General features: G+C 36.9%; 1 protein-coding gene across 1 annotated transcript in view; it reads left to right on the top strand.

The window, feature by feature from the left end:
- Positions 1-23,637, top strand: part of nos1apa (nitric oxide synthase 1 (neuronal) adaptor protein a) — a 124,962-nt gene extending 101,325 nt beyond the window's left edge. Inside the window, exons 9-11 of the mRNA XM_073851509.1 lie at positions 10,586-10,747; positions 20,718-20,883; positions 23,083-23,637. Of these exons, the coding sequence (XP_073707610.1) occupies positions 10,586-10,747; positions 20,718-20,883; positions 23,083-23,528 (774 nt within the window). The 3' untranslated portion in view covers positions 23,529-23,637. The remainder of the gene's footprint in view (positions 1-10,585; positions 10,748-20,717; positions 20,884-23,082) is intronic.
- The last annotated feature ends 1,035 nt before the right edge of the window (positions 23,638-24,672 follow it).

Here is a 24,672-nt window from a genome sequence, read left to right as displayed (position 1 = left end):
CTGAGGTCTAGGGGCTATGTAACTACCATATGAGTTTCAAAACAGTCAATCCACAGTAAACTGCACACAGCCTGCTTAAAGTAGCTGTTCATGTTCACGAGCCACTGTGACTTCCGCAAAGATGTGACGTCCGATCTACTCAGTCACCGCCTTCAGTCACCACCCCAGCACCAATCACGTCCCACCCTCCTTTTGTCAAACCCAGACAATATCGTGTCCATAACATTGCTAAGCAACAACAACATGAAAACGTTTGCATAAGTATTCATACCCTTATCTGGGACAGTTGAAAGTTAGCTCAGGAGCATTCATATTGCTTGTAGATGTTCCTACGCTTCGAGAGAAGTTAACCTGTGGCAAATTCAATTGGTTGGGTATGATTTGGAAAGGCACACGTCTTAATGAAAGGTCTAAGTAATGCATATCAGAGCAAAAACCAAGCCCTGATATAAAAATCTGCCTGTAGAACTCAGAAACAGGATTGCATCAAGCCACACATCTGGGGAAAGTTCAGAAAAAAATCTGCTGCATTGAAAGTTCACAGAAACTTTTGATAGTCTCTGTTACCCTTAATGGAAGAAGTTTGAAACAACCAGGACTCTTCCTGTGGCCAAACTCAATCCTTTCCTCAGTAAAGACACATGAAAACACACTTGAATTTTCAAAAAAGCGCCCAAAGGACTCTGATGACTTCTCATCACCTGCAGATTACTATCCCAAAAGCAAAGTGTGGTAGTAGCAGCCTCATGCTGTGGGGCTGTTTTTCAGCGGCAGGGACTGAGGGACTCGTCAGAGTAGAAAAAGCTCAATGCACCAAAATATTGAAATATTCTTAATGAAAACTCAGTCCAGAGCATTCAGAACCTCAGACTGGACATAAGGTTCACCTTCTAACAGGACAATGACCCCAAGCTCACAGCAAGTGTGGCTTATAGACAACCCTGTTAATGTCTTCAAGCCTGAGCCTGAACCCAATCAAATATTTCTGGAGAAACCTGAAAATGTCCGTCTGCCGCCATCCAACCTAACAGAGCTTGAGAGGTGAAAAGGTGAGAAGAATGGCAGATAATTGCCAAGTTGATGTGCAAAGCTTATTGCATCATACCAAAAATAATTTTGGCTGTAAAGGTGCTTCAGCTAAGTACTGAGTTTAGGGTATGAATACTTATGCAATGTACGTATTTCAGGTTTTTTATTTTTAATACATTTATGATGTGACAATTCTGTTTTTACTTTGTCATTATGGTGTATGGAGTGTAGATTGATGTGGGGAAAAAGTAGTATAAAGCAGTTTAACACAAGGCAGCAACATAACAATCCGTGAAAAAAATAAAGGGGTATGACTATGAATACTTTTGCAAGGCACTGTGGATGGGTTTGGAAGGGGGGAAAACCTGTGGAAGGTTTTTTTCTTTTCTTTATTTATCAAACTAAATTAATAATGAATAAATTCACTCAACTTCCTTGCTTTTTTCTAACTCTATCTGGGCAGCCGAATCCTTGACAATATTCAAGAAATATATGATGCTCCACTCTTAAGTTCTTAAATACTGACTCAAAACCCTTCAATATTTCATAAATCCCTCCCTGTTCTAGCTTGTGCTATTATAGATTGTGTTTGAAACGTTGTATTGCTAGCACTTCTTGTGTTGTTGCCTCATATTCCTCATATTTTATAAGCTGCTTTGGATCTGCTAAATAAATGTAAATGATTCTTAGTTTTCAAGCTATTTATTTATTTGTTATTAAAGAGTAAGCCACTCTTTTATCAAACTAAATTCATTCTTAAATTACGTGTATTATGTGTTAACTAACACGAATGAACAATAGCAATACATTACACTAATTATTATTCTTTGTTAATGTTAGTTAAAAATACATTTGTACAAAGTTCATGTTAATTCCCACACAGTGCATTAACTAAGGTTAACAAACACAACTTGCCATTTTAATAATGCATTATTAAATTAACATTAACTAAGATGAATAAATGTTGTAGAAGTATTGTTTATTCTTAGTTTGTTACCTAATGTGGTTGATTAATGCTAACTAATGAACCTTATTGTGTTACTAAGTGTTACAAATTATTTTAAACCATTTATTTAAAATTCAGAGGTAGCCAGTATGTGCCACCTCATACCATTTCTTTTAATATATATAAAATGAAAATGTTTTGCATTTGCAATCTTATGTTAACACTCATTTGAACAGATCATAATGTGCTTCTCACTAAGCGTTTCTTGTCTGAGATACCTAGAAGCATGAAAGCAAATTTGTAATGTCGCAATAATTCCTTCTGTACGTCTCTAACACTGTCAAGGACGTCTCAGGAAAAAAAATAGTCAATAATCAGGAGGCAGCAATCTGCCTAGCAGAAGGCCCTGAGCAGAAAAGCAATGAGGGCATTTGCGTGGCCGCTAGCAAATCTCACTCAGCCCAGCTGTGAGCTGAACACTGCTCTTTTACCCTCGTTTACCCTCAAGGGCTCAGTGCTCTCTCTAGGGCACAACTGTCACTTCACATATTCAGAAAGCTCGACATATTGCACAGGTTCAGAAGAGGCAATGTGTCTAGTCTAGACAAGAGTTATAGCATTTTGCTCCCAAGCTTGTTGTATTTCACATGCTACTGAGTGTGTTTCGATGTGTGTCGTTCTGTGTCTGACTGGAATATCAAACAATGTTTAAAAAAAACTCCTTATTTACATTCAGGTCTTTACGTTTGCGCCTTGTTTAATGAATACGCAGCACTGCTAGACTCCTGGATTGTTTCGGCAATTATCAAAAAGACCAGCATAGTAATTATGTGCTAGAGAAAGGAGAAAGGCTTACGTTGTTATACTCAGCATATTTTCTTTTTCATGCAAGACTTGCAGTTGTTCTGAGGCAGCGGTGGATTAGTGTGTTGTTAGATGTAATCCACTTTTAAATGCATTGCTTTCAACTACAGAACATCCATCCTGGACTATCAAAGACCTCAGCACATTTTCATCTTAGCTTTACGTTCCAGATAAGAAGTTTTTTGATGTTTAAAAGGATACATGTAGGAATCAACATTTTTTTCCGAGAAGTTTCTGCCCAGGATGACAGTCAGCTTATCTGCTTTTGTAAAGTCGATATATGCTTTGAGACTCTGCAAACTTTCCGGTGATGTCTTTTGACTAGTAGGTGTCTTTATAATCTCAGCCTCACAGTACGTTCACTGACTTTCTGATGCGTATTGTACACAAAAATGGTAAGAGCTGGCTCAAAAGCAGCTGTTCTAATTTGATTGGCTCACTTCCTCACAATTTCGTGCCTTGAAACAGAACTTTTGAGTAAAAAGTAATTACTGGATTTGTTAAAGTTGGGCAGATTAGTGCCAGCAAATCTTCAGATGCTGAGAGATTGGTTAGAGACAGTAAGTAGCAAGTAAATCAGTGTCTGTGAGCAAAACTCTATACTTCTGAGTTTTACACTACTGTTTGAAAGTTTTGTTTAAAGTTTTATTTAAACTGTTTTCAACATTGATAATAAATGGTGTTGACTAGATCAGCAACTCATGTGTTAATGCTTATTTGTAATTTTAACTAAATTTAGGACTGGTAGTGGTGCTTAAGATATTGTTGGTCATTCAGTGTTTTGGAAAAAAAGGGAAAAAATCAACAATAATACTGATAAGCTAATTATACTACAAATTCTACAACGAATAACAATATAAAACGCACTAAGGATTAATAAGCTCCTGGGTTCATAAATATTAATCACGCTGTCTGTGTTCGCTCAAACTGATTTGCTGAAATCAAAACAGGGATGATAATAGGTCAGCGCCAGCCAATGAGATTGCCGTTTGTGCATTAGTTCCGCCCACTACTGGAGAAACCAGCAGTATCTTATGTTGTTTTTTAAAGCTGAATAATTCCGTCATTTTGACAGAAAAATGCAACAAATAATATTTGACATTTACAAAATGCATGTTATTTTTTTATTTAGTACTGACCTGAAGATTTTTTCACATAATGTTTACATATAGTCGACAAGAGAAAACAGTTGAATTTATAAAAATGACCCTGTTCAAAAGTTTACATACACTTGATTCTTAATACTGTTACCTGAATGATCCACAGCTGTGTTTTGTGATATTTGTTCCCAGTGAGTCCCTTGTTTTAAAGAGTAAGCCACTCTTTTATCAAACTAAATTCATTCTTAAATTACATGTATTATGTGTTAACTAACACGAATGAACAATAGCAATACATTACACTAATTATTATTCTTTGTACAAATGTATTTTTAACTAACATTATCAAAGTTCATGTTAATTCACAGTGCATTAACTAATGTTAACAAACACAACTTGTGATTTTAATAATGCATTATTAAATGAACATTAACTGCCTTTAAATGCCTTTAATGTGAAATATCTTCTTTAGGTCAGTACTAAATAAAAAATAACATGCATTTTGTACAATCTCTTTTTTTTTTGGTAAAATATTTAACATTTTGCAGATTCTGCAATGTGCATGTATACTTTTGACCTCAACATTGAATTGAAAAATAGCACAGATCGCAGATGGAGTGTGAAAATCTGAAGCGCTCAGAGTGTCCGGCAAAGGAAAATGTATGTCTGTGCTAAACTTATACTTGGCCTCCAACTTACACACTGGCGAGTAAAATCTAGCCAATGGCCAATGTTAGACAATATTTTAGGCGCTAAGAGTGAAGATTTAGTCGCATATGCAAGTGATTTACTCGCATTGTAGAGGTTTGGCATATAAGAATGATTTCTGAAGGATCATGTGACACTGAAGACTGGAGTAATGGATGCTGAAAATTCAACTTTGCATTACAGGAATAGATTATATATTAATATAGAGAGCAGGGTTGTTGTTTTTTACAATATCACTACTTTTAAAGTATTTTTGATCAAATACAATCAAATACATTCAGCTTTTGTGAGCATAAGAGACTTCTTTCAAAAAACCAAAACAAAACAATGTCTTACCAACACTATACTTGAACAGTATAGTACTATATAGTATAGTGTATCTGTGGAAAACAGTCTGTACTTTTTATGTGTGGATGGACAGGTATGTCTAGGTTGGAAGTTTGCTTGTGCAGGGGAAACTTTAAAGTGGAAAACACTTTAGACTGGTTGTCAAAAGTCTGGCAGTGCAACACAAAGTCTGTATGACATATAAAACTCATAGAATCTAAAAACGAGTTTCCTACAGTTTTATATACCTACCCTCTGAATGAACCTTTAGCTGAAAAACTTTTATTAACACTGGCATAAGACAAAGAAAATGAAAGCAAAATCTTTTCTGATATTCTTGTTTTCCACCTTAAGGTCTGAAAAATTCTGAACTGTAGACAGCTGTTGTAGAAAATCCAAGGCATCTGCTGTGACATTTCAGAAAATGTTGAGATGTAAGCTGTAGCACCTGTATAATTATAAGGTTATTTAATAACAGTCCTCCACCAGTGGCCTTATTCCACAGGCATGCTGTAATCCAATGAATTATAATGAGGTAATTTGTACTGTAATACCAGTGTACGCCATAGATTGCTGTATTATTTGGTCACATATATTCCTAGCTTTTCAATTTTATAAAAATTTTTCTTTTTAGAAATTTGTGATTTAATTTTTTCCCGTTTTGATGTTATATTTTGGCTTCAGAGATGAGCACAACTGAATGTTGTCAAAGTATTGCATTGAGAAGTGCCAACTTCAGAAACAAGGGAACATGTGCGGCAATTTCACCACTTCACAAAGCATCCCATGTGAAACAGCCTTAAGAGAGTTGAGTTTTCATTCCTTCTGCCACTGTAGGTCTATATTTGACCCTGACCAAAACCTCAGGTGCTCATGGCTCCTGGCGATGATCGCTAAAACAGCACCACAAGCTTTTAGTAGCTACTGTTGATTACACATCCATCACATAATCACAGATGACACTAATTAGGTTTTTCTGCAGCGGTTAATTGAAAGCACTTAAATGAACGCTACTTCCCTTGATACTTTTTAACAGATGTGTTCTTCAACCATTTACCAAAGACTGCTCTGGATTGTCTTTTCTGTTACACAGCAAAAAAAGAGAGTACAGATTTCAGAACAGATGATAGTGTAATTATTCCCTGTGGAGTGATGGAAATATTCCAATAACCATCATGGATAAACTATATTTGCATTTCCACAAGGAAATGCGGGTGCTTGCTAAGCAGCAAAAGCTTAAGCTTGCATAAATAAAAATACCAAATTAGAACAGTCATAAACTTCATTCCTGTCATAATCGCTCGTGTCTTGTTTTCTGTCAGCTGTGCGGGATAATCCAGCATGCAACATGGTTTCTGTGCCAGCTTTGCAATGTAAACAACGGCTTTAGACAGTTGAGGTCAAAAGTTTACATACACCTTGCAGAATCTGCAAAATGTTAATTATTTTACCAAAAATAAGAGGGATCATACAAAATGCAGTTATTTTTTATTTAGTACTGACCTGAATTAGATGTTTCATATAAAAGATGTTTACATTTGAGTTACAGCATGAAAAACTCATTTTGAACTTTTATTTCTTTATTTTATTAACTGGTTTTATCTCATGCGTCAAAAATGTAGTCTGTCTCACACATCAGGGATCTGTTCCTGCAGCATTTGTTGAGCTGTGCTGTACAATTGGAAGTCTGTAAAATATATTCATCAATGAATCATTTATTAAGAATGTGCTAATTCATTAAGAAAATATTCATTAGGCCCATCCAAACTTCTTCTTTGTAGTCACAGTTGTTTTTCAGACACTGTTTTTTGCAGTGTGCTCCGTACAGACACTCTGTTCATAACAAATGATTTGATCCATGATTTATGCTCCGTGAAGTGACGACTTCAAGCTCGCGCAGCACAAAAGTAGCAAATATTTAATCAGCGGCAGTGTCATGCTTATCGTCAATTTTTCAGGTTATATCATAAGATGGGCAGTAATAAAATTCTCAGAACAATTTCCCCGGACGGTCTATGCAGATTTTTAAGCTATGAATTCAGTGGATGTCATCGGTCTCTCTCCGGCTGAGGTAGATTCACTGTGAGGCGTCTGTGAGAGCAGGTGTTGTTTACAACGTGCCATTCTGCAGCATTGCCCAAATAAACAGCTGTCAGTAGACACACACAGAAGGAAATCCTCATCAGTCGACCTGAACCACCGCTCAGCCAATATGTGAGAAATGAAAAACATGAGAAGCCGAGGTGAACATCTTTTCCAATATACTGCCAGCAATCTTATTTGACATCAATCTTAAGTAAAAGCTCCCTTCACTGGATGCTAGTTTTCTGGAAATATATAAAAAAAGAGTCATTTTTGCCATTTGATCATGAATTGTTTAAAGGTAAAATGTACTTTTCTCTGGCACTTGCGTCATCCAGTCTGGAAATAATGTTCCTCTTTCACTAATGCCTTCTCATAATTTGACTTTTTTCTCAGTATTGCGTGATATAAACTCAATGTGAGCCTAAAAATTCCAAAAAGACTGATATGTTCTCAGAATTGTTATAAAGTCAGAATTGCAAGATATAAACTTTGTGAGAATTGTGAGTTTGTACTATGTAATTCTGACTTTTTCTTTCAGTATTGCATGATATATATTTGCAATTCTGAGAAAAAAGTCAGAATTGTTTATATTTTGCAATTCTGACTTTATTTCTCAGAATTGCAACTTTATATCACACAATACTGAGAAAAAGTCAAAAAAATGTTCCCAGAATTCCAATTTTATTTTTCAGAATTGCAACTATTAGAATTTTAACTTTAATTCTCAGAATTGCAACTTTATTTCTCAGAATTGCAACTATTTATCAGAATTTTTAAATTGAATTGAAGTTTATGTCTCAATTCTGACTTTAGAACTCACAATTGTGAGTTTATATCTAGAAAGTCAGAATTGCAAGATAAAAACTAATTTCTAAGAAAAAAATGTGAAAGAAGAATTGAGTTTATACTTTGCAATTGTGACTTTATTTCTCAGAATTGCAACTTTATTTCTCACAGAATTGCAACTTTATTTCTCAGAATTGCACATTTGTTTTTCAGAATTGCAAGTTTATATCATGCAATTCTGCGAAATGAAGTGAGAATTGTGAGATATAAACTCGCAATTCTGAGTTTTTTTCTCAGAATTGCAACTTTATTTCTCACAGAATTGCAACTTTATTTCTCAGAATTGCACATTGTTTTTCAGAGTTGCAAGTTTATATCATGCAATTCTGCGAAATGAAGTGAGAATTGTGAGATATAAACTTGCAATTCTGAAAAACAAATGTGCAATTCTGAGAAATGAAGTGAGAATTGTGAGATATAAACTCGCAATTCTGAGTTTTTTTCTCAGAATTGCAACTTTATTTCTCACAGAATTGCAACTTTATTTCTCAGAATTGCACATTTGTTTTTCAGAATTGCAAGTTTATATCATGCAATTCTGCGAAATGAAGTGAGAATTGTGAGATATAAACTTGCAATTCTGAAAAACAAATGTGCAATTCTGAGAAATGAAGTCAGAATTATAAGATGTAAACTTGAAATAATGAAAGAAAAAAAGTCAGAATTATTTATTTGTCTTTAAAAAAACTGTGACCCATAACTTTTAATCAGTAGTGCATGTTGTTGTTTTTTTTTTTAAAGGCTTACAAAATTGCTTAAAATATATATATATATATATTAGTGGTGGGCATAGATTAATTTTTTTAATCTAGATTAATCTAGATTAAATCTTTAAATTAATCTAGATTAAAATGGCTAATTTGAAGACATTAAGAATATGTGTGCTACCCAAATAATGACTAAAAGTAGGCTAAGTCTTTGAGAACGGGTTTCTCAAGACAGGTGGCGCATTAGACCAGGCGCTCATCTCCTGTTTCCAAAATGCATTACAAACTGCTTGACAATTGCGTTTACAACATAATTAACTATACAAACTTGTGTAACCAAGTACTTCTGCGCAAAATGCTGTACGACGTGCCCGTTCCCGTAAAATACACAGGCGCGCGGGTATGGATAGCCTATCTGCGTGCATAGGCTTCCAATAAACTGCGTTGCTTTTAGAAGCGTCAATTCGGTTGTTGCATATAGTTTAATGTCTTTATTTCGTGATTATCAAAGTAAATTATAACTCAAATTTGAGATTTTACTGGGGCACAGCAGATTTTCACTGGGGCACGTGGGTCTAGCAACGCACGCACCTGCCCTGAAGCGGCTTCATAACTGCATCCATGTCTGCATAGTCTCATTTGATGTGGTAATTTAACAGAAGTTGACTCGTTCTCGCCTCCTACAGTGCAATTCGACTAGGTATACGTCATCCGCGCTAAAATATCAAAGTGAAAGTCATCATATCTTGCGTAGTTTAGACCCAGCTCCCAACCCAACTTTGAGAATAGATTAACGGCGATATTTTTTTTATCGCGCGATATGAGTCTCACGTTAATGCAGCACGTTAACGCCGATAACGGCCCACCACTAATATATATATATATTATATCATCTTATATATGTAATAATTTTGGGGGTGAGTTTTTGACAAATCATGATTACTTTTCAAAATATTTTGTTGATTTTACACACAAACACGTGCATACAGTTAACAACATAAAATGCTTTTTCACCCCATCTTCCCTTTCTAACCCGCTCCATTTTTTTATTGTTTGAAAAAAAAAAAACACGTAGTTCTGGCATAAGCTGTCAATCATGTGTCGTCAGACCACTCCAAAAGCAAAGCTTTGAAGAACAACCGAATCATCTTCTGAGCAGCACTCTTGTCACATTAACCTGGAATAAGAGAACATTTTAACTTCAGGGGAAAAAAATGACACTTGAAATACACACTTTAGGGGGTCCATATTAGTTTTATGTCAAGTAGATACTCATGTTCGATTTTTCAAACGACTGAGGTCTGGTTTGGTGTGTCTAGCCATCCGTTTAGTGATTCAACAGCAGGCAATGCCTGAATATTTCAAAGGCCTCTTTGCAGCACATCAATCTCAGCCAAAATCAGTCTTATCTCTGGCCGCGCCTTTCATACACAGTCCCTCATTCTGTACGTGGGAGGTCAATATCTGACAGCTGGCATTACCATATTTTCATCCCGACTGGGGTATAAATAAGTTGGCCGTGTAGGGTAAAACTAACAATTTGTCACAGTTGACTGCCTCCCACCCCTCTGAGCTCTGTTTGTTTGCACAGCTACACAGACTGAAAGTGCTACTGTAATTAATATCTGAGTCTCAGTTGGGGCCAGCAAGGAAACATATTTGACCACAGAGCTGGTCAGAACGGTGCATTGTTTTCTAATAGCAAGCATGCATTACAGGAGCTCAAAAAATGGAGTTGGTTGCACACTTATGAGTGCTAAATTAGTTTCTTTTGTTATTTTGGTCATTGTTAAAGGCTCTTGTCAATTCTCCATTGTGTTTTTAATGCCTTTTCAACTTATTCTGCTTACTTCATGTTGTTCCATATCCTCACACAAAGCTTTCGTACAGCTTCACAAGAGTTTTTTTGATCGTGAACATGTAGATTAATTACTGATCTTGACAAAACAACTGTTCTCTCTCTTGTTCTCCAGCCCTCTGAAGAGCCCAGCATCCTACTGGCTTCCCCCAAGTTGCTGCTTCCTTCAGGCAGTCAGTTGCCAGCCAGCACTCCCCTGTCTGTGCACCACCAGCTCCAGCTTCTCCAGCAGCAGCTCACCCAACAGCAGCAGCAGACACAGGTGGCCGTGGCCCAGGTCAGTTGGAGTAGATGCGACACTGCACTTTTAAATGGCCATTTAATAGACTTGTAGAAGCGGTGGGATTTAGAGGGTTTTCTGGTTGTTGTTATTGTTGTTGTGTACATTTTTAAAGGGTGAGTTCACCCAAAACAGAAAAATCTGTCATTACTCAGCTTCATTTAAATTTGTGTTCCAAAGATGAACAAAGGTCTTACGGGTTTAGAACACCATGAGGGTGAGTAATTAAAGGATTAGTTCACTTCCAGAACAAAAATGTACAGATCATGTACTCACCCCCTTGTCATCCAAGATGTTCATGTCTTTCTTTCTTCAGTCGTAAAGAAATGTTTTTTGAGGAAAACATTTTAGGATTTCTCTTCATATAATGGATATGTATGGTGCCCCCAAGTTTGAACTTCCAAAATGCAGTTTAAACACAGCTTCAAAGGGCTCTAAACAATCCCAATCAAGTAAAAAGGGTCTTATCTAGCAAAACGATTGGTTATTTTCGAAACAAATTGAGAATTTATATACTTTTTAACCTCAAATGCTTGTCTTGTTTCGTCCCTGCGATGCGTATGTGCATGCGTAGTCTGTGTGGTCCGGGTCAATACAGTTAGGGTATGTCGAAAAACTCCTATCTCGTTTTCTTCCCCAACTTCAAAATCATCCTACATCGCTGCAGAAGTACCAACCTAGTGTTTACAAAGTAAACATACAAAGATCAAACGCCCTTTACAAAAAAAAGGGGTAAAATAGCGTTGTAGGGTGATTTTGAAGTTGAAGATGAAAACGAGATGGAAGTTTTTCAACATACCCTAACTGTATTGACCCGGATCACAAAGTAAAAAGTAAAAAATGCAAGATATATTCTCACAGTTCTGAGAAAAGAAGTCAGAATTGTGAGTTTATATTTCGCAATTCTGCCTTTATTTCTCGCAGTTGCGAATTTATATCTCACAATTCTGAGTAAAAAAGTCTTAATTGCAAGTTTGTATCACACAATTCTGAGAAATTATGTCAGAATTATGAGATACAAACATGAAATGTGAGAAAGAAAAGTTAGAATTGTGAGATAAAACGTCTGAATAAATTTGTCTTAAAAAAAAAAGCATTGTGACCCAAAACAGTTAAAGGTTGTATCAGCGATTTCTAGCCTAAAACATAAAGTGTCAATTTCAGCTGACCTTTCTTCACGATCCGCTCGCTGCTTGCCCCATAAATTGTCTGTGAAAAAAAGCGTCTCTCTGGTCAGCCTAGGGTCCGAGATATGCCAAAAAAACAATCGGCACTACCAACCTTTCCACAGATAAACAAACAGTGTTCCAACCAATCAGCGTCAGGGGTTTGGTGTTGTGGACTTTCGCTCCGCCTCCCTCACATCCCTGCACCAGTAGGAAAGTCCACAACACCAAACCCCTGACGCTGATTGGTTGGAACGCTGTTTGTTTATCTGTGGAAAGGTTGGTAGTGCCGATTGTTTTTTTGGCATATCTCGGACCCTAGGCTGACCAGAGAGACGCGGTTTTTTCACAGACAATTTATGGGGCAGGCAGCGAGCGGATCGTGATGAAAGGTCAGCTGAATTTGACACTTTATGTTTCAGGCTAGAAATCGCTGATACAACCTTTAATCAGTAGTGCGTAATTTAAAAAAAAAAATGGCTTACAAAATTGCTTGAGAACAAAATATTATTATATATAGACTAAATTTTAGAGTGAGTTTTTGACAAATCATGAAAATGTAAATAAACATAAAATGCTTTTTCACCCCATCTTTCCCTTTTTCCCCCACTTTGAGAGTTCAAAATTAAGAGGTCCAACCCATGTTCTTAACTAAGAAAACTCAAAAAAAGTCAGTAAGTTGACTTGTATCTGAAATTTAAAAGGGATTCAACTCTCTTTTTTATTTGTGGTATACCATCTCAGTGTCTAAATTACTTTCACACTGATGTTTTAGGAAGCCAAACATATCAGAATATAATAATAGAAAAAACAAGAATTTTATATTATTGTTATTCCTATGACAGTAATAGCCACTGTAAAAAAAAAAGAATGAAAATGAATATTTCATAGGTATATATACATTTTTGTATTTATTATTTTTTATTTGTTTTGCTTTACTTCTTTCCTAATGTCTACACAGCGATATTTTAAATTTGGACTGCATTAACCATACCCATTTAAACTGCTAGCTTTCAGCAATTCATATTGCACTTTTAAGCTTTTTTTTTATTTTAAAGGAAACAGCAGTAGAGCTTTTATTTTGATGGAAAACACCAGCTTCAGTGAAAACAGGCTTACAAAAACGCATCTCACTACAAATCTAGTAAAATACTGCGTTCATATGCCACAAAAATAAAGCATAACTGTGGCCGCTGCGTTCCCAAATGCGTGCTAAACACACAGCACATGAAATAAATTAGTTCACTTTATTCACTGTGAACTGAGCCATTCTGAGGTGCGGAAAACACTGGATCACGAGCTGATCACCTGAACGAAGTGTGTGCTTTGCTTTGAAACACGCCGCAAAAACAGACTTGATGAAGAGATTAAGCCATATTGTACTTTCGGTTTTAGTTCGTTTGAGAGCTACTGTGCCAAAGCATAATGGCCCAAAACACAAGACCTCTTATGTTAGAATAAGAAGTTTAAATATATTTTAAAAGACCTATCATGTCATATCATCATGTACCCACGATCATGATATTGATAGTACTTTTACATCCCTACTGTCAGATGTTCTTCCAGAAATCATTCTAATATGCCAATTTGGTGCTCAAGAAACATTTCTTACTATTATTAATGTTGAAAACAGTGATTAAATATTTTTCAGAATTATTTTATTGATAAAAGTTTAAAGAACAGTGTTTAATTTAAAATATATATAAAAAAAAGTCTTTTGTAACATTTTAAATGTTTTACTCTCATTTTTGAACAATTCATCCTTGTTATATAAAAGTCCTAAATCTTACAGACCCCAAACTTTTGAGTGGTAGAGAGAGAGATAGATTGCATGTGTGTGTGGAAGTGGGGGGCGTATAATTAAAAAAAGAGCAGCTAGCTCATCTCATTTGCCTCTAAAATTACATGTATTGTTCTTTTGAGGATGCTTTTATTAATGTGCATTATGCAAATTATGTTTTATATGGGTCAGCTAGGTCTAAGTGTTTTTTTTTAAACACAACACAAACAATAACTGTTCCTCGAGAAATGTGAGCAGGAAAATAAGGTAAAATGTTCCTACACTAATGAACTTGGCATTATCTCAATTAGTTAGTTATTAAAGTATAAACATGTGAAATTATTTTATGTCAGTGTTAACTGTGGAATCAAATGTATTGTTATTCTATGAAAAACTATTTCTTGTAGTAGCACTTTTACTTTTTCTCATGCTCGATCGGTTTCAAGGTGAACCCTACCTACAAATCTCTCCGTTAGAACTGGTTGTGAATGGCTTGGAGTGCACAAAACAGCTGTAGTCTTGTGTATCTGAAGCGTTTTTGTTCTTTCCGGCACCAGACTGGTTTATTTATTCACCCTTCGGGAGCCTGTGGTTTGCTTGTTTAGCCACAGTTCCACACCAAGTGTTTGGCAAGAGGAGAACGCCATTGTTTTCCATAAGCACAATGCTCAGCCAGAGGGTACACTCTCTTTCACTTTTAAGAAAGTGCTTTTTTTCTTTTGTTTTTTTTTTGTGTGAAAACACTTGGCGCTCTTCACGGGTCTGAGAATGGTGTTGCAGGGGGTGGAATTTTGTTCCACGCTCCTTTGACCCACATCTTTGTGTCTGCATGTCGCTTTGAGGTGTGTTGAGGATAGTCAGGGATGTCCGTCCTGTCAGAACTCCGATAAGCAAAGGCAGCCAGTTGAAAACGGGCCCTGATTTGCAACAGCACGCTCAAAGAGAAACAAGCTATGGCTTTGCTCTGGCTGCTGTGATGTCTTCAGTCACCGAAGAAGAAAAAGAGACGCTTTGAAGCGCGCTATCAAAGAGGCACACGCAAGTCATTCGTCGCTTATTAATTTATTTCTCCATTTGTTTTGGAGTGGCCCACATCCTTAGGGAAAATGATCGGCAGATGAAACGATATTTGCTTTTCTGAAGTCAGGATTAGTGCTGGAGTGGGTTATTTGTGGAGGGAGGTTTTTGTGTGTTTTGTGTTTCTTTTAATCATATGCTGGTGGAAGATTCTCCTTTAGACAGTTCAGTACAGATAAAATGAGTTGAACGCATTTGGCTCCTACCATGTCATGAAAACAATGTCCACGTCAGAAAATCACATTTATGTGTTTGTACATTGCAGATGCTTCATGAGAGCAATTCAGGCAAAATGTATTGTGAATCTGAGTTCTAGTGCTGCATGCAGAGCCAAATGTGGTTGCTTTCAAATGAAAGCCTTATTATGGTCGCAGGAGTGTTTTTTTCTGTTTAGCAAAAAATAAGACATGTATACAGAGGGTTTATAGAAAATAGCCTCTCTGAGTGCTTCGCATGCCCTTTTGCAGCTTTCAGTGTGGTGTTTAAAGGAAAATCAGCACTGAAATATTTGATGCAATTTCTTCATGCCATTTGAGGGCAGCAACAATGGAATAAACAGCCCTATAAAAATCTTGTAATGACTGCAGTGCAGTGGAATAAAAAAAAAGATTACATTTGTGCTTCGAAATTACTATGGTCATGAAAGTTTCTACTTTAAATGTGTGTGATTAAATAGATTGTTAGAACATGAATCACACAAATCTTTTTTAGAACTCTCTAGGTTATGTCAGTGAAAGTGAATCATTTGGTGACATCCCAGTGTCATTAAATCTGTTGTCTTGAGTATGGAAAAGGCTTTAGAAAACAGTGTAATGGCAATTTAGGGCTGTTTTTTTACATAAGACTAGTTTTTGGCTGTTTAAATGTTTAAGGTTTAAGATACTAAGATAGTTTTTAAATGCCAGTTTCGGGCTTAAAAAGTAACTCCAAATTGCCATTTAAGAGCAATTAAAGGATAAGTTCACTTCCAGAACAAAAATGTACAGATAATTTACTCACCCCCTTGTCATCCAAGATGTTCATGTCTTTCTTTCTTCAGTCGTAAAGAAATTATGTTTTTTGAGGAAAACACTTCAGGAATTTTCTCCGTATAGTGGACTTCTATGGAGCCTGCGAGTTTGAACTTCCAAAATGCAGTTTAAATGCAGCTTCAAAGGGCTCTAAACAATCCCAGCCAAGGAAGAATGGTTGGTTATTGGTTATTTTCTAAAAGAAATTACAATTGGACAAGAAAATGAGATGAGTTTTTCGACATACCCTAACTGTCTTGAACTGGAGTGCACCGAGTACGCATGCACATAGCAGAGCTAGACAAGACGAGCGTTTGGGGGTTTATATGAATGTATCTCTGAAAGGAACTGACTGTCTTAAGACAAATTTAGACTTTCTTTTCATCTTACCTCTGTATAATGCATATTAATGTAGTTTTTAAAAGCAGGGCTGCTTTGTTTACAGCAGTAAACACTGTGTTGTTGCTGTTCCATAAGCGCCACCTGCTGGCAGAGAATGAATTTGCATTTCTGCTGTTTTTATTTCGTGCAGATGTTTTATATAGCATAATTTCACAAAGCCTAGGTCAGACTATTCTGTTTTTGCTAATTTACAACAAAAACTGCCCATTTTGTATTTAACGTGTTTGTTTGGATCGTGATTAAAGGTTGTATCAGCGATTTCTAGCTTAAAACATAAAGTGTCAATTTTAGCTGACCTTTCTTCACAATCCGCTTGCTGCCTGCCCCATAAATTGTCTGTGAAAAAACCGCGTCTCTCTGGTCAGCCTAGGGTCCGAGATATGCCAAAAAAACAATCGGCACTACCAACCTTTCCACAGATAAACAAACAGTGTTCCAACCAATCAGCGTCAGGGGTTTGGTGTTGTGGACTTTCGCTCCGCCTCCCTCACATCCCTGCACCAGTAGGAAAGTCCACAACACCAAACCCCTGACGCTGATTGGTTGGAACACTGTTTGTTTATCTGTGGAAAGGTTGGTAGTGCCGATTGTTTTTTTGGCATATCTCGGACCCTAGGCTGACCAAAGAGACGCGGTTTTTTCACAGACAATTTATGGGGCAGGCAGCGAGCGGATCGTGAAGAAAGCTCAGCTGAATTTGACACTTTATGTTTCAGGCTAGAAATCGCTGATACAACCTTTAAGGGTGTGTTCACACTAGTTCGGTTAGTTTGGTTCATTTGGTCCGGACCAAAAAGGAAAATAGGAAAATGACACATTTGGTCCTGGTCCTCTTAGCATTCACACTGGCATTTTTGACAGCGAACCTAAAGATGCCGAACATAAAGGCATAGTGATACGTTCACAACCTGATTGGTCGGGTGAAATGATGTATATTTTGTGACGGAACTTACTGAATACCCCAAAACAAAAAGAAAAGGTGTGTTCGACATCAACAATGCTACGGTTATATGACATCAAAGCACCCATTCACTGATCGGTCTTCTCAGTGGCGCTTTAAGTCGAATACACCTAATGCTGTGCTGGATTAAGTGCGCTTATTGATGTGTGTGTACTGTATATGATTTTGTCACAACCTGCTAACTCACAAAGTGCTCATAAAAGGCACTTTACCTCCTCGTTGCTCCATCTTCGCCCTCTGCTCATTTTGTTTTGGATACACCACTTGTTCCCTTCCTGAAATCATGTCGCACAGACAGTGTCGTATCTTGTCATTAATTCCTGTTTTTGGTTCGTTTAGAAGTATTTGGTCCTTGTTGTGAACTAATTTGGAAGCAGATCGAGACCTATCTTTTTAGTGGTCTCGGCCTGCTTGTTTGGTGCGCACCAGGGTTCCGATGGCAGTGTTCACCCTTACTCAAATGAACTGCACTGACAGAGCAATCGCACCAGAGTGTGTTTTAATCGAACCAAACATGACAAGTGTGAACACACCCTAAAATACAGTAGTTCTGCAACTCTTTCATGCATTCTGATTCATATAAACCTGACAGAATTTTTGGTCAAGCCGGCTAAGCACTAGTTTCAACCTGTTTGAACTTCAGCTTATAGACTTTAGACCTGTTTAAGTTGTTGAAATGTATGTCCTTGATGTTGAAAGAGACTGTTTACTTTGTTAACCTCTTTTTAATTTTTTTTTTTACGACAGCACTATACTGTAGCTAATATTTCACACACTATATGCTAATATTACTGCAAGAAATTAATGTTGATCGTTCCCATCGTACAGATGGAGATATTACTGTTCACACTCTTTCCATTTGTAGCTATATAATTGGACTGTGAACTTTTAATTGCTTAATTAGTAGACTTGAAATTACACAAAGAATAACTGATTGCAGTGGCAATGTGTTGACATTAAACAATTCTTCATTGCTGCTTTTGTTGTTGACTTTTTTTAAAGACAAGGAAAAGAAATTATCAATATAGGCTCATTGTAAATACGTGGCTCTATATACATTTCTGCAAAACTGAAAAACACCTATATGTACGAATAACTAGTTTCCAGTTGAAACTCTGACAACATTTATTCCTTTTCACACAAAGTATGATTAACAGGTACAGAGTTTTGATTACTAAAGCCTTTCGCACAATTACTTGCAGAAAATTACGTTATGACTTCAAAACGATTTGAACGTCCTGCGCGATTTTAAAACTGATACTTTTGAACGTTGTTGTCACATATACAGCTTCATATGCATGAGTTTTCTAATTCAGTAGGTCATGAGCCTGGGTTGAAAATACTGCTTCTTCGTGTCATTGAGGAAAATGATGATCATCAAAACATGTGGCCACCAACATTTACCCTGACTTGCCTCTCTGATGAATGTACCCCACTCAGATTGAGATATAAAACTATGACAGCATGAAATATGAGCCTTGTATACATTTACATCCTATATCCTTTTGAAAACAACATCTTTTGTCACAGCAGGCAGCTCTTTTCCCAAAGACAATCACTCTTTGTCAGAAAACATACACGCACAAATACATACAAGCACGTAGACTCGAGAACAGAAGGCAAGCAGCACAACCTGAACTAAGCTTTCAGTCCACATTTACAGTATGGTAATTTTTCCCTCAATCTTTTGCGCTACTCCCTGCTGGCCTGATGTTGACGGCTCATTGGCTTTGTCTAGAGAATGCATTGTTCTTAAGGGCAGGCAGCAAGAGCAGGCACGCTGTTTAAGCTGGGTCATAAATCACCCTGGACCCCTTGGAGGGCGGCCACGGTGGCTTTAGGAGCAAACAGACACTCAGGATAAGCCACTGGCGGAAATAGATTCGCCCGTCTATCGCTGGATAGAATCTTAGGACTTATGAAGGACACTCAAGTGCATCATAATCACTTTGGGAACCTTTATAGCTGCTCATTTGTCATTAGCTGGACAAACCAAGCTGTAATTCATAACAAAATGATAACAAAATAATTCCTTTATTATATTATTTAAGCTAAAAGTTAATTATAATTTAAAAGTGACAAATCAGCTCAGATTCAGCTCAGATTTGAATGGACTTGTGTGTATTTGACAGATTAAGCGCAATAAGACATGGAAGAGAACTTCATTTAGCACTAGCCACTTTCTGTGCGCATGCTTCAGATGTGTGTATGCTAATTAGCGATAGGCATGCTAATTAAAACCAAACAGATTTTTTTAGCAGAGTGTCTGAGGTGCGAGCTGTAAAGACTCTATGCACTATTCTGGAAAAGAGGGTGGGGAGCAGCAGCTCATTTGCATTTAAAGAGTCATGCAGGAAAACAGTGTGTTTCTGCTTCCACTTAAATTAGGCATTTTCAAAATGATATAATAAATGATCTGTGTGGTATTTTGAGCTGAAACTTTACAGACACATTCTGTGAACACCTAAGACTTATATTACATATTGTAAAAAGGTGCGTAGTGGGTCTCCTTTAACTAAAGCTGTGTAAACTGAATGCTTAATGATAATATGTATCCATAATATTCAATGGAAAACATTTTAGGAATTTTCTCCATATAGTGGTCTTGAACCGGACGCCTTGCAGAGCTAGACAAGATGAGCATTTGTGGTTAAAAAGTGTATAAATATTAATTTATTTAAGAAAATTACCAATCATTTTGCTAGATAAGACCCTTATTACTCAACTGGGATTGTTTAGAGCCCTTTGAAGCTGCATTTAAACTGCATTTTGGAAGTTCAAACTTGCGGGCACCATTGAGGTCCACTATATGGAGAAAATTCCTGAAATGTTTTCCTCAAAAAACATAATTTCTTTATGACTGAAGAAAGAAAGACATGAACATCTTAAAACTAACTTTAAACTAATCCTTTAAAATACGGCTGATGTCAGGAACATAAAAATGGTTTTTCATGATGGTGTTAAAGAAGCTTTTTAGATGAAAGCACCCTTTAATTTGCATGAATGGCAGCTGCCTACACAGTACATGAGATGACCTTTATAGTAACACTTCCCAAAGTTTGCCATCAGTTGTTCATTTTCAATATAAATGCATTCAAATTATATTAAATCGAAATGCCTATCAAATTGCATAATGGGATGCTTGTATATAAAAAGCTTTTAAAGATGTTTGACCTTAAATATATAAATAAATTCAAGTGAGACTTTGAAATTCTCAGAAAAACAATAAAAATGTATTTTTATTTCCTTGAACTCTTGAAGCCCAGAAAGGATCGATGTGTTCAGACATATTCTTCCAAAGCTGAACAAAGGAATTAATTATGAAATAACAGCCTGAAGGTTTAATCAAATGAAAAACGAAAACTTTTCCCTTTTTTAATTTTTAAAAGTATCGCTTTAAATTTGTAAAACGCTTTGAGTTGGAACAAAAAATTAGAAAAGTAAATTGAGGCAGTTTGAGTTTTTGTCCTTAGTAGGGGTGATTTTAGACAATGCATATAAACTGCTGGAGGTCTCTGTGGTGTTAGTACAGTCTGCTGTACTTAAACATATATATTTTTTTGTTCCTCAGGTTCATTTGCTGAAGGATCAGCTCTCTGCAGAAGCTGCGGCTAGGATCGAAGCCCAGGCTCGAGTTCACCAGCTGCTGCTGCAAAATAAGGACCTACTGCAGCATATTTCTCTCTTGGTCAAACAGGTTCAGGAGCTGGAGCTCAAGCTGGCTGGGAATGGCTCTAGTGAGTATGATTTTCTGTGTTGAGCAGCGCTAGGGAATGTCTTCAAAAACTTCCTAAAAAAAAAAAAAAGCATTGTTTTTGTGTCAGATTTCAGTTGTGCCTCATTTAAAGGGATAGTTCACCCGAAAATGAAAATTCTTTCATTAATTAATCACCCTCATGTCATTCCAAACCTGTAAGACCTTCTTTGGAACACAAATTAAGATATTTTAATTTATTTTTTATTTAATATGTGTTTTGAAGATAAACAAAGGTCTTACGGGTTTGGAACAACACAAGGGTAAGTAATTAATGACAGAATTAAAATTTTTGGATGAACTATCATTTTAACACCCTTAATAATGAAAGAATAAACACAAGCACAGGAGGTCTGTCTTTCAGTAAAGAATATTTTGTTAACTTGCATCTGTTAAAGCATCTATATTACATTATTTGTTGGTATAAGATTTTAACCTTCACATCAGAGTAGGCTATGGTGTCGTTATTAAAGAGGATGTGAGAAGAGATTTGACAGTCATTTACAGCTATTTTTTTACAAGGTGACTTAAGTGTGACAGTTGGGACAGTCAAGGATAAGAGCTCTTTATCGTGCAGCCTAATGTAAAAGACAGCTGCTGGTCTATATGAAAGTGTGCTTTAAAATAAGCCTGAAATTAACCCCTGTGGAGTGCCGTGATGGCAGAGACGTTAAAAGGCAAGTGAAATTGTATGTGATGGAAAGAGAGGTGGAACAGATGGGAGAGTCTGAGTGAAAAGACGAGTCAAGGAAAGCTGCTGAAACACATCAGATCTATTCAGAGAGGGCAAGTGAGGATGTGTTACAGGGGTAGGAGCACTGTTATTAACCTGCTGGAGCAGAAGAAAAGGGGGGGAAAAAGTGGAGCAGAACTGACATTATGAAGCGTTATATAATATAAAGGAAGGCAGATGACAACTACAGAGAAAAGAGAGTGGAAAAACCTAACCGTCCATTGTCTCTTTGATGTGGTGCAGTTGTCCTGTCTCATTAGCAGAAAAACACCCCTACAACATAATGTTTCCACCTCCATGTTTGATGGTGGGGATGGTGTTTTTGGGGTCATAGGCAGCATTCCTCCTCCTTCCAAACACTACGAGTTGAATCAATGGCAAAGAGCTCGATTTTGGTCTTATCTGGCCACAGCACTTTCACCTAGTTCTCCTCTAAATCATTAAGATGTTCCTTGGCAAACTTCAGACGGGCCTGTACTTGTGCTTTCTTGAGCAGGGGGACGTTGCAGGTGCTGCAGGATTTCAGTCCTTCACGGCATAGTGTGTTACCAATTGTTTTCTTGGTGACTATGGTCCCAGCTGCCTTGAGATCATTGACAGGATCCTCCCTTGTAGTTCTGGGCTGATTCCTCACCGTTCTCATGATCTTTGAAACTCCATGAGGTGAGATCTTGCATGGAGCCCCAGACCGAGGGAGATTGACAGTTATTTTGTGTTTCTTATATTTGGGAATAATCGCACCAACTGTTGTCACCTTCTCACCAAGCTGCTTGGCAATGGTCTTGTATCCCATTCCAGCTTTGTGTAGGTCTACAGTCTTGTCCCTGACATCCTTGAACAGCTCTTTGGTCTTGGCCATAGTGGAGAGTTGGGAATCTAATTGATTGATTGCTTCTGTGGACAGGTGTCTTTTATACAGGTAACAAACTGAGATTAGGAGCACTCCCTTTAAGAGAGTGCTCCTAATCTCAGTTTGTTACCTGTATAAAAGACACCTGGGAGCCAGAAATCTTGCTGATTGATAGAGGATCAAATAGTTATTTCACTCATTAAAATGCAAATCAATTTATAACTTTTTTGAAATGTGTTTTTCTGGATTTTTTTTTTTGTTGCTATTCTGTCTGTTAAAATAAACCTACCATTAAAATTATAGACTGTTCATTTTGTCAGTGGCCAAACGTACAAAATCAGCAGGGGATCAAATAATTATTTTCCCCAATGTATAAGTGAATCTAAAACCCGTAAGACCTTATAATTAAGATATTTTTGATGAAATCTGAGAGCTTTCAGACCCTGCCTAGACAGCAATACAACTGACACGTTCAAGAAAGTTAGTAAGGACATTGTTTAAATAGTCCATGTGACATCAACCATGATTTTCTGAAGCTCTGAGAATACTTTTTGTGGTTAAATGTGAAAAGGCCTCAATCTTTTCCTCTTTCTCAACAGTGGGATCCCAAGACAGTCTCCTGGAAATCACCTTCCGTGCCAACGTGCCCCCAGTCCTATGCGACCCCACCACCCCCAGACCAGAGGACGCCATCCTTCCTCCACTCAACGACGGGACACAGCTATCCCTGCCACTGGGCAGTCCAATAGGTAGGGACCAGTGCTTGATCAAGTTTGAGTGTTTCCGCTTTCTTCCGGGACCACCCCAACAGGAGGAGAGTCCCGACACATCATCCCAAGGCGTCTCGCCCTCATCACGGGACGAGCTTCTGGGTAGCCTCGAGCTGCTAAAATTCCGCGAGTCGGGAATCGCATCCGAATATGAGTCAAACACAGATGAGAGTGATGAAAGCTGGGGACAGCAGGACGAGAGCACCCTGCGTCTGCTTAATGTGCTCAACAAACACGGCCCCTCTGACTGCTTGGAGGACGAAATTGCTGTTTAATGTGATTTTGCGCACTTAGAAAAACACCGCTTGATGCTTTGCTTAGAGGGTTCAAGTCAATCAATGTCAATATTGTCAAAACTGTCCACCGCTGTTTGTACTTCTGATGAATCTGGAAGACCAAGGTGACATTAAGCGTTTGATGGTTTTGTTTGTTACATTTTATGTAATATATTGAAAAGCAAACAGTCCCAACGCATAGTAAATACTCTTGTCTCCATTTTAAAGGTTAGGGACACACATCAGATGTTAGGATCTCGTACCTCTAATGGAGCGTTGACACACACACAGCGTTTTTATCAATGGAGGTCAACAAGTGGCTGTATTGTCGCTCATAATGGCCATCCCTATTCCATTACAAAATGGTGAAGTTACTCCATAACTTCTAATCAAAAATTAGATTTTTTTAATTTGGAATCCAATCAAGTTTAATTAGAGTCAAATATAGGTCAAATGTCAGTTGTTTGTCAAAATTAGGTTTTCAGTCAATTATTATTCCATAACATTTTGTCTACTATCTCTGAAAATATTTTGGCAAAATTCACTTGTTTAGTGCAGAAAAATAGAGATTTATTGCAGCAAGCAGAAAACTGTGTCTTTCTCTTATGTTAAGAACGCGCTGTGGAGGTGCTTTCCCTTAACACTACAAAAACAGTTAACCTATCTGTTATATGAAAAGGTGTATATTTTTATGAATCTGAATCAGAATATATATGAATTAAATGTAAATCAGAATATTTAGTTGGAAGTCTGAATGGACAGAAGTAAATCAGAATATATATTTATAAATTTGAATATAAAATTGCCAGAATATAAAGATACAAGTCTGAAAATATAAATGTAACTCAGAATATTTAGTTGAAAGTTTGAATACAAAAAAAATCTTAATATTTAAATCATGAATATACAGAAGTAAATCTGAATATGTAGTTATAAGTTTGAATATATAAATGTAAAATTGTGAATACGTAGTTATTATTCAGAATAAATAATGTAAATGTACATTCTGATTTACTTCTGTATATTCAGATTTCTAAAAAATATATTCTGATTTGCTTCTATATACACAATTTACATTTATGTATTCAGACTTTATTTCCTGTTTGGTGCTTAACAAATTTACAATATTCACAATATTACACAC

Source organism: Garra rufa, chromosome 12 (genome assembly GCF_049309525.1).
Source record: "Garra rufa chromosome 12, GarRuf1.0, whole genome shotgun sequence".
NCBI classification, from domain to species: Eukaryota; Metazoa; Chordata; class Actinopteri; order Cypriniformes; family Cyprinidae; genus Garra; species Garra rufa.
The sequence above is the reverse complement of the archived record's forward strand: the minus strand, read 5'-3'. Positions and strand labels throughout refer to the sequence as shown.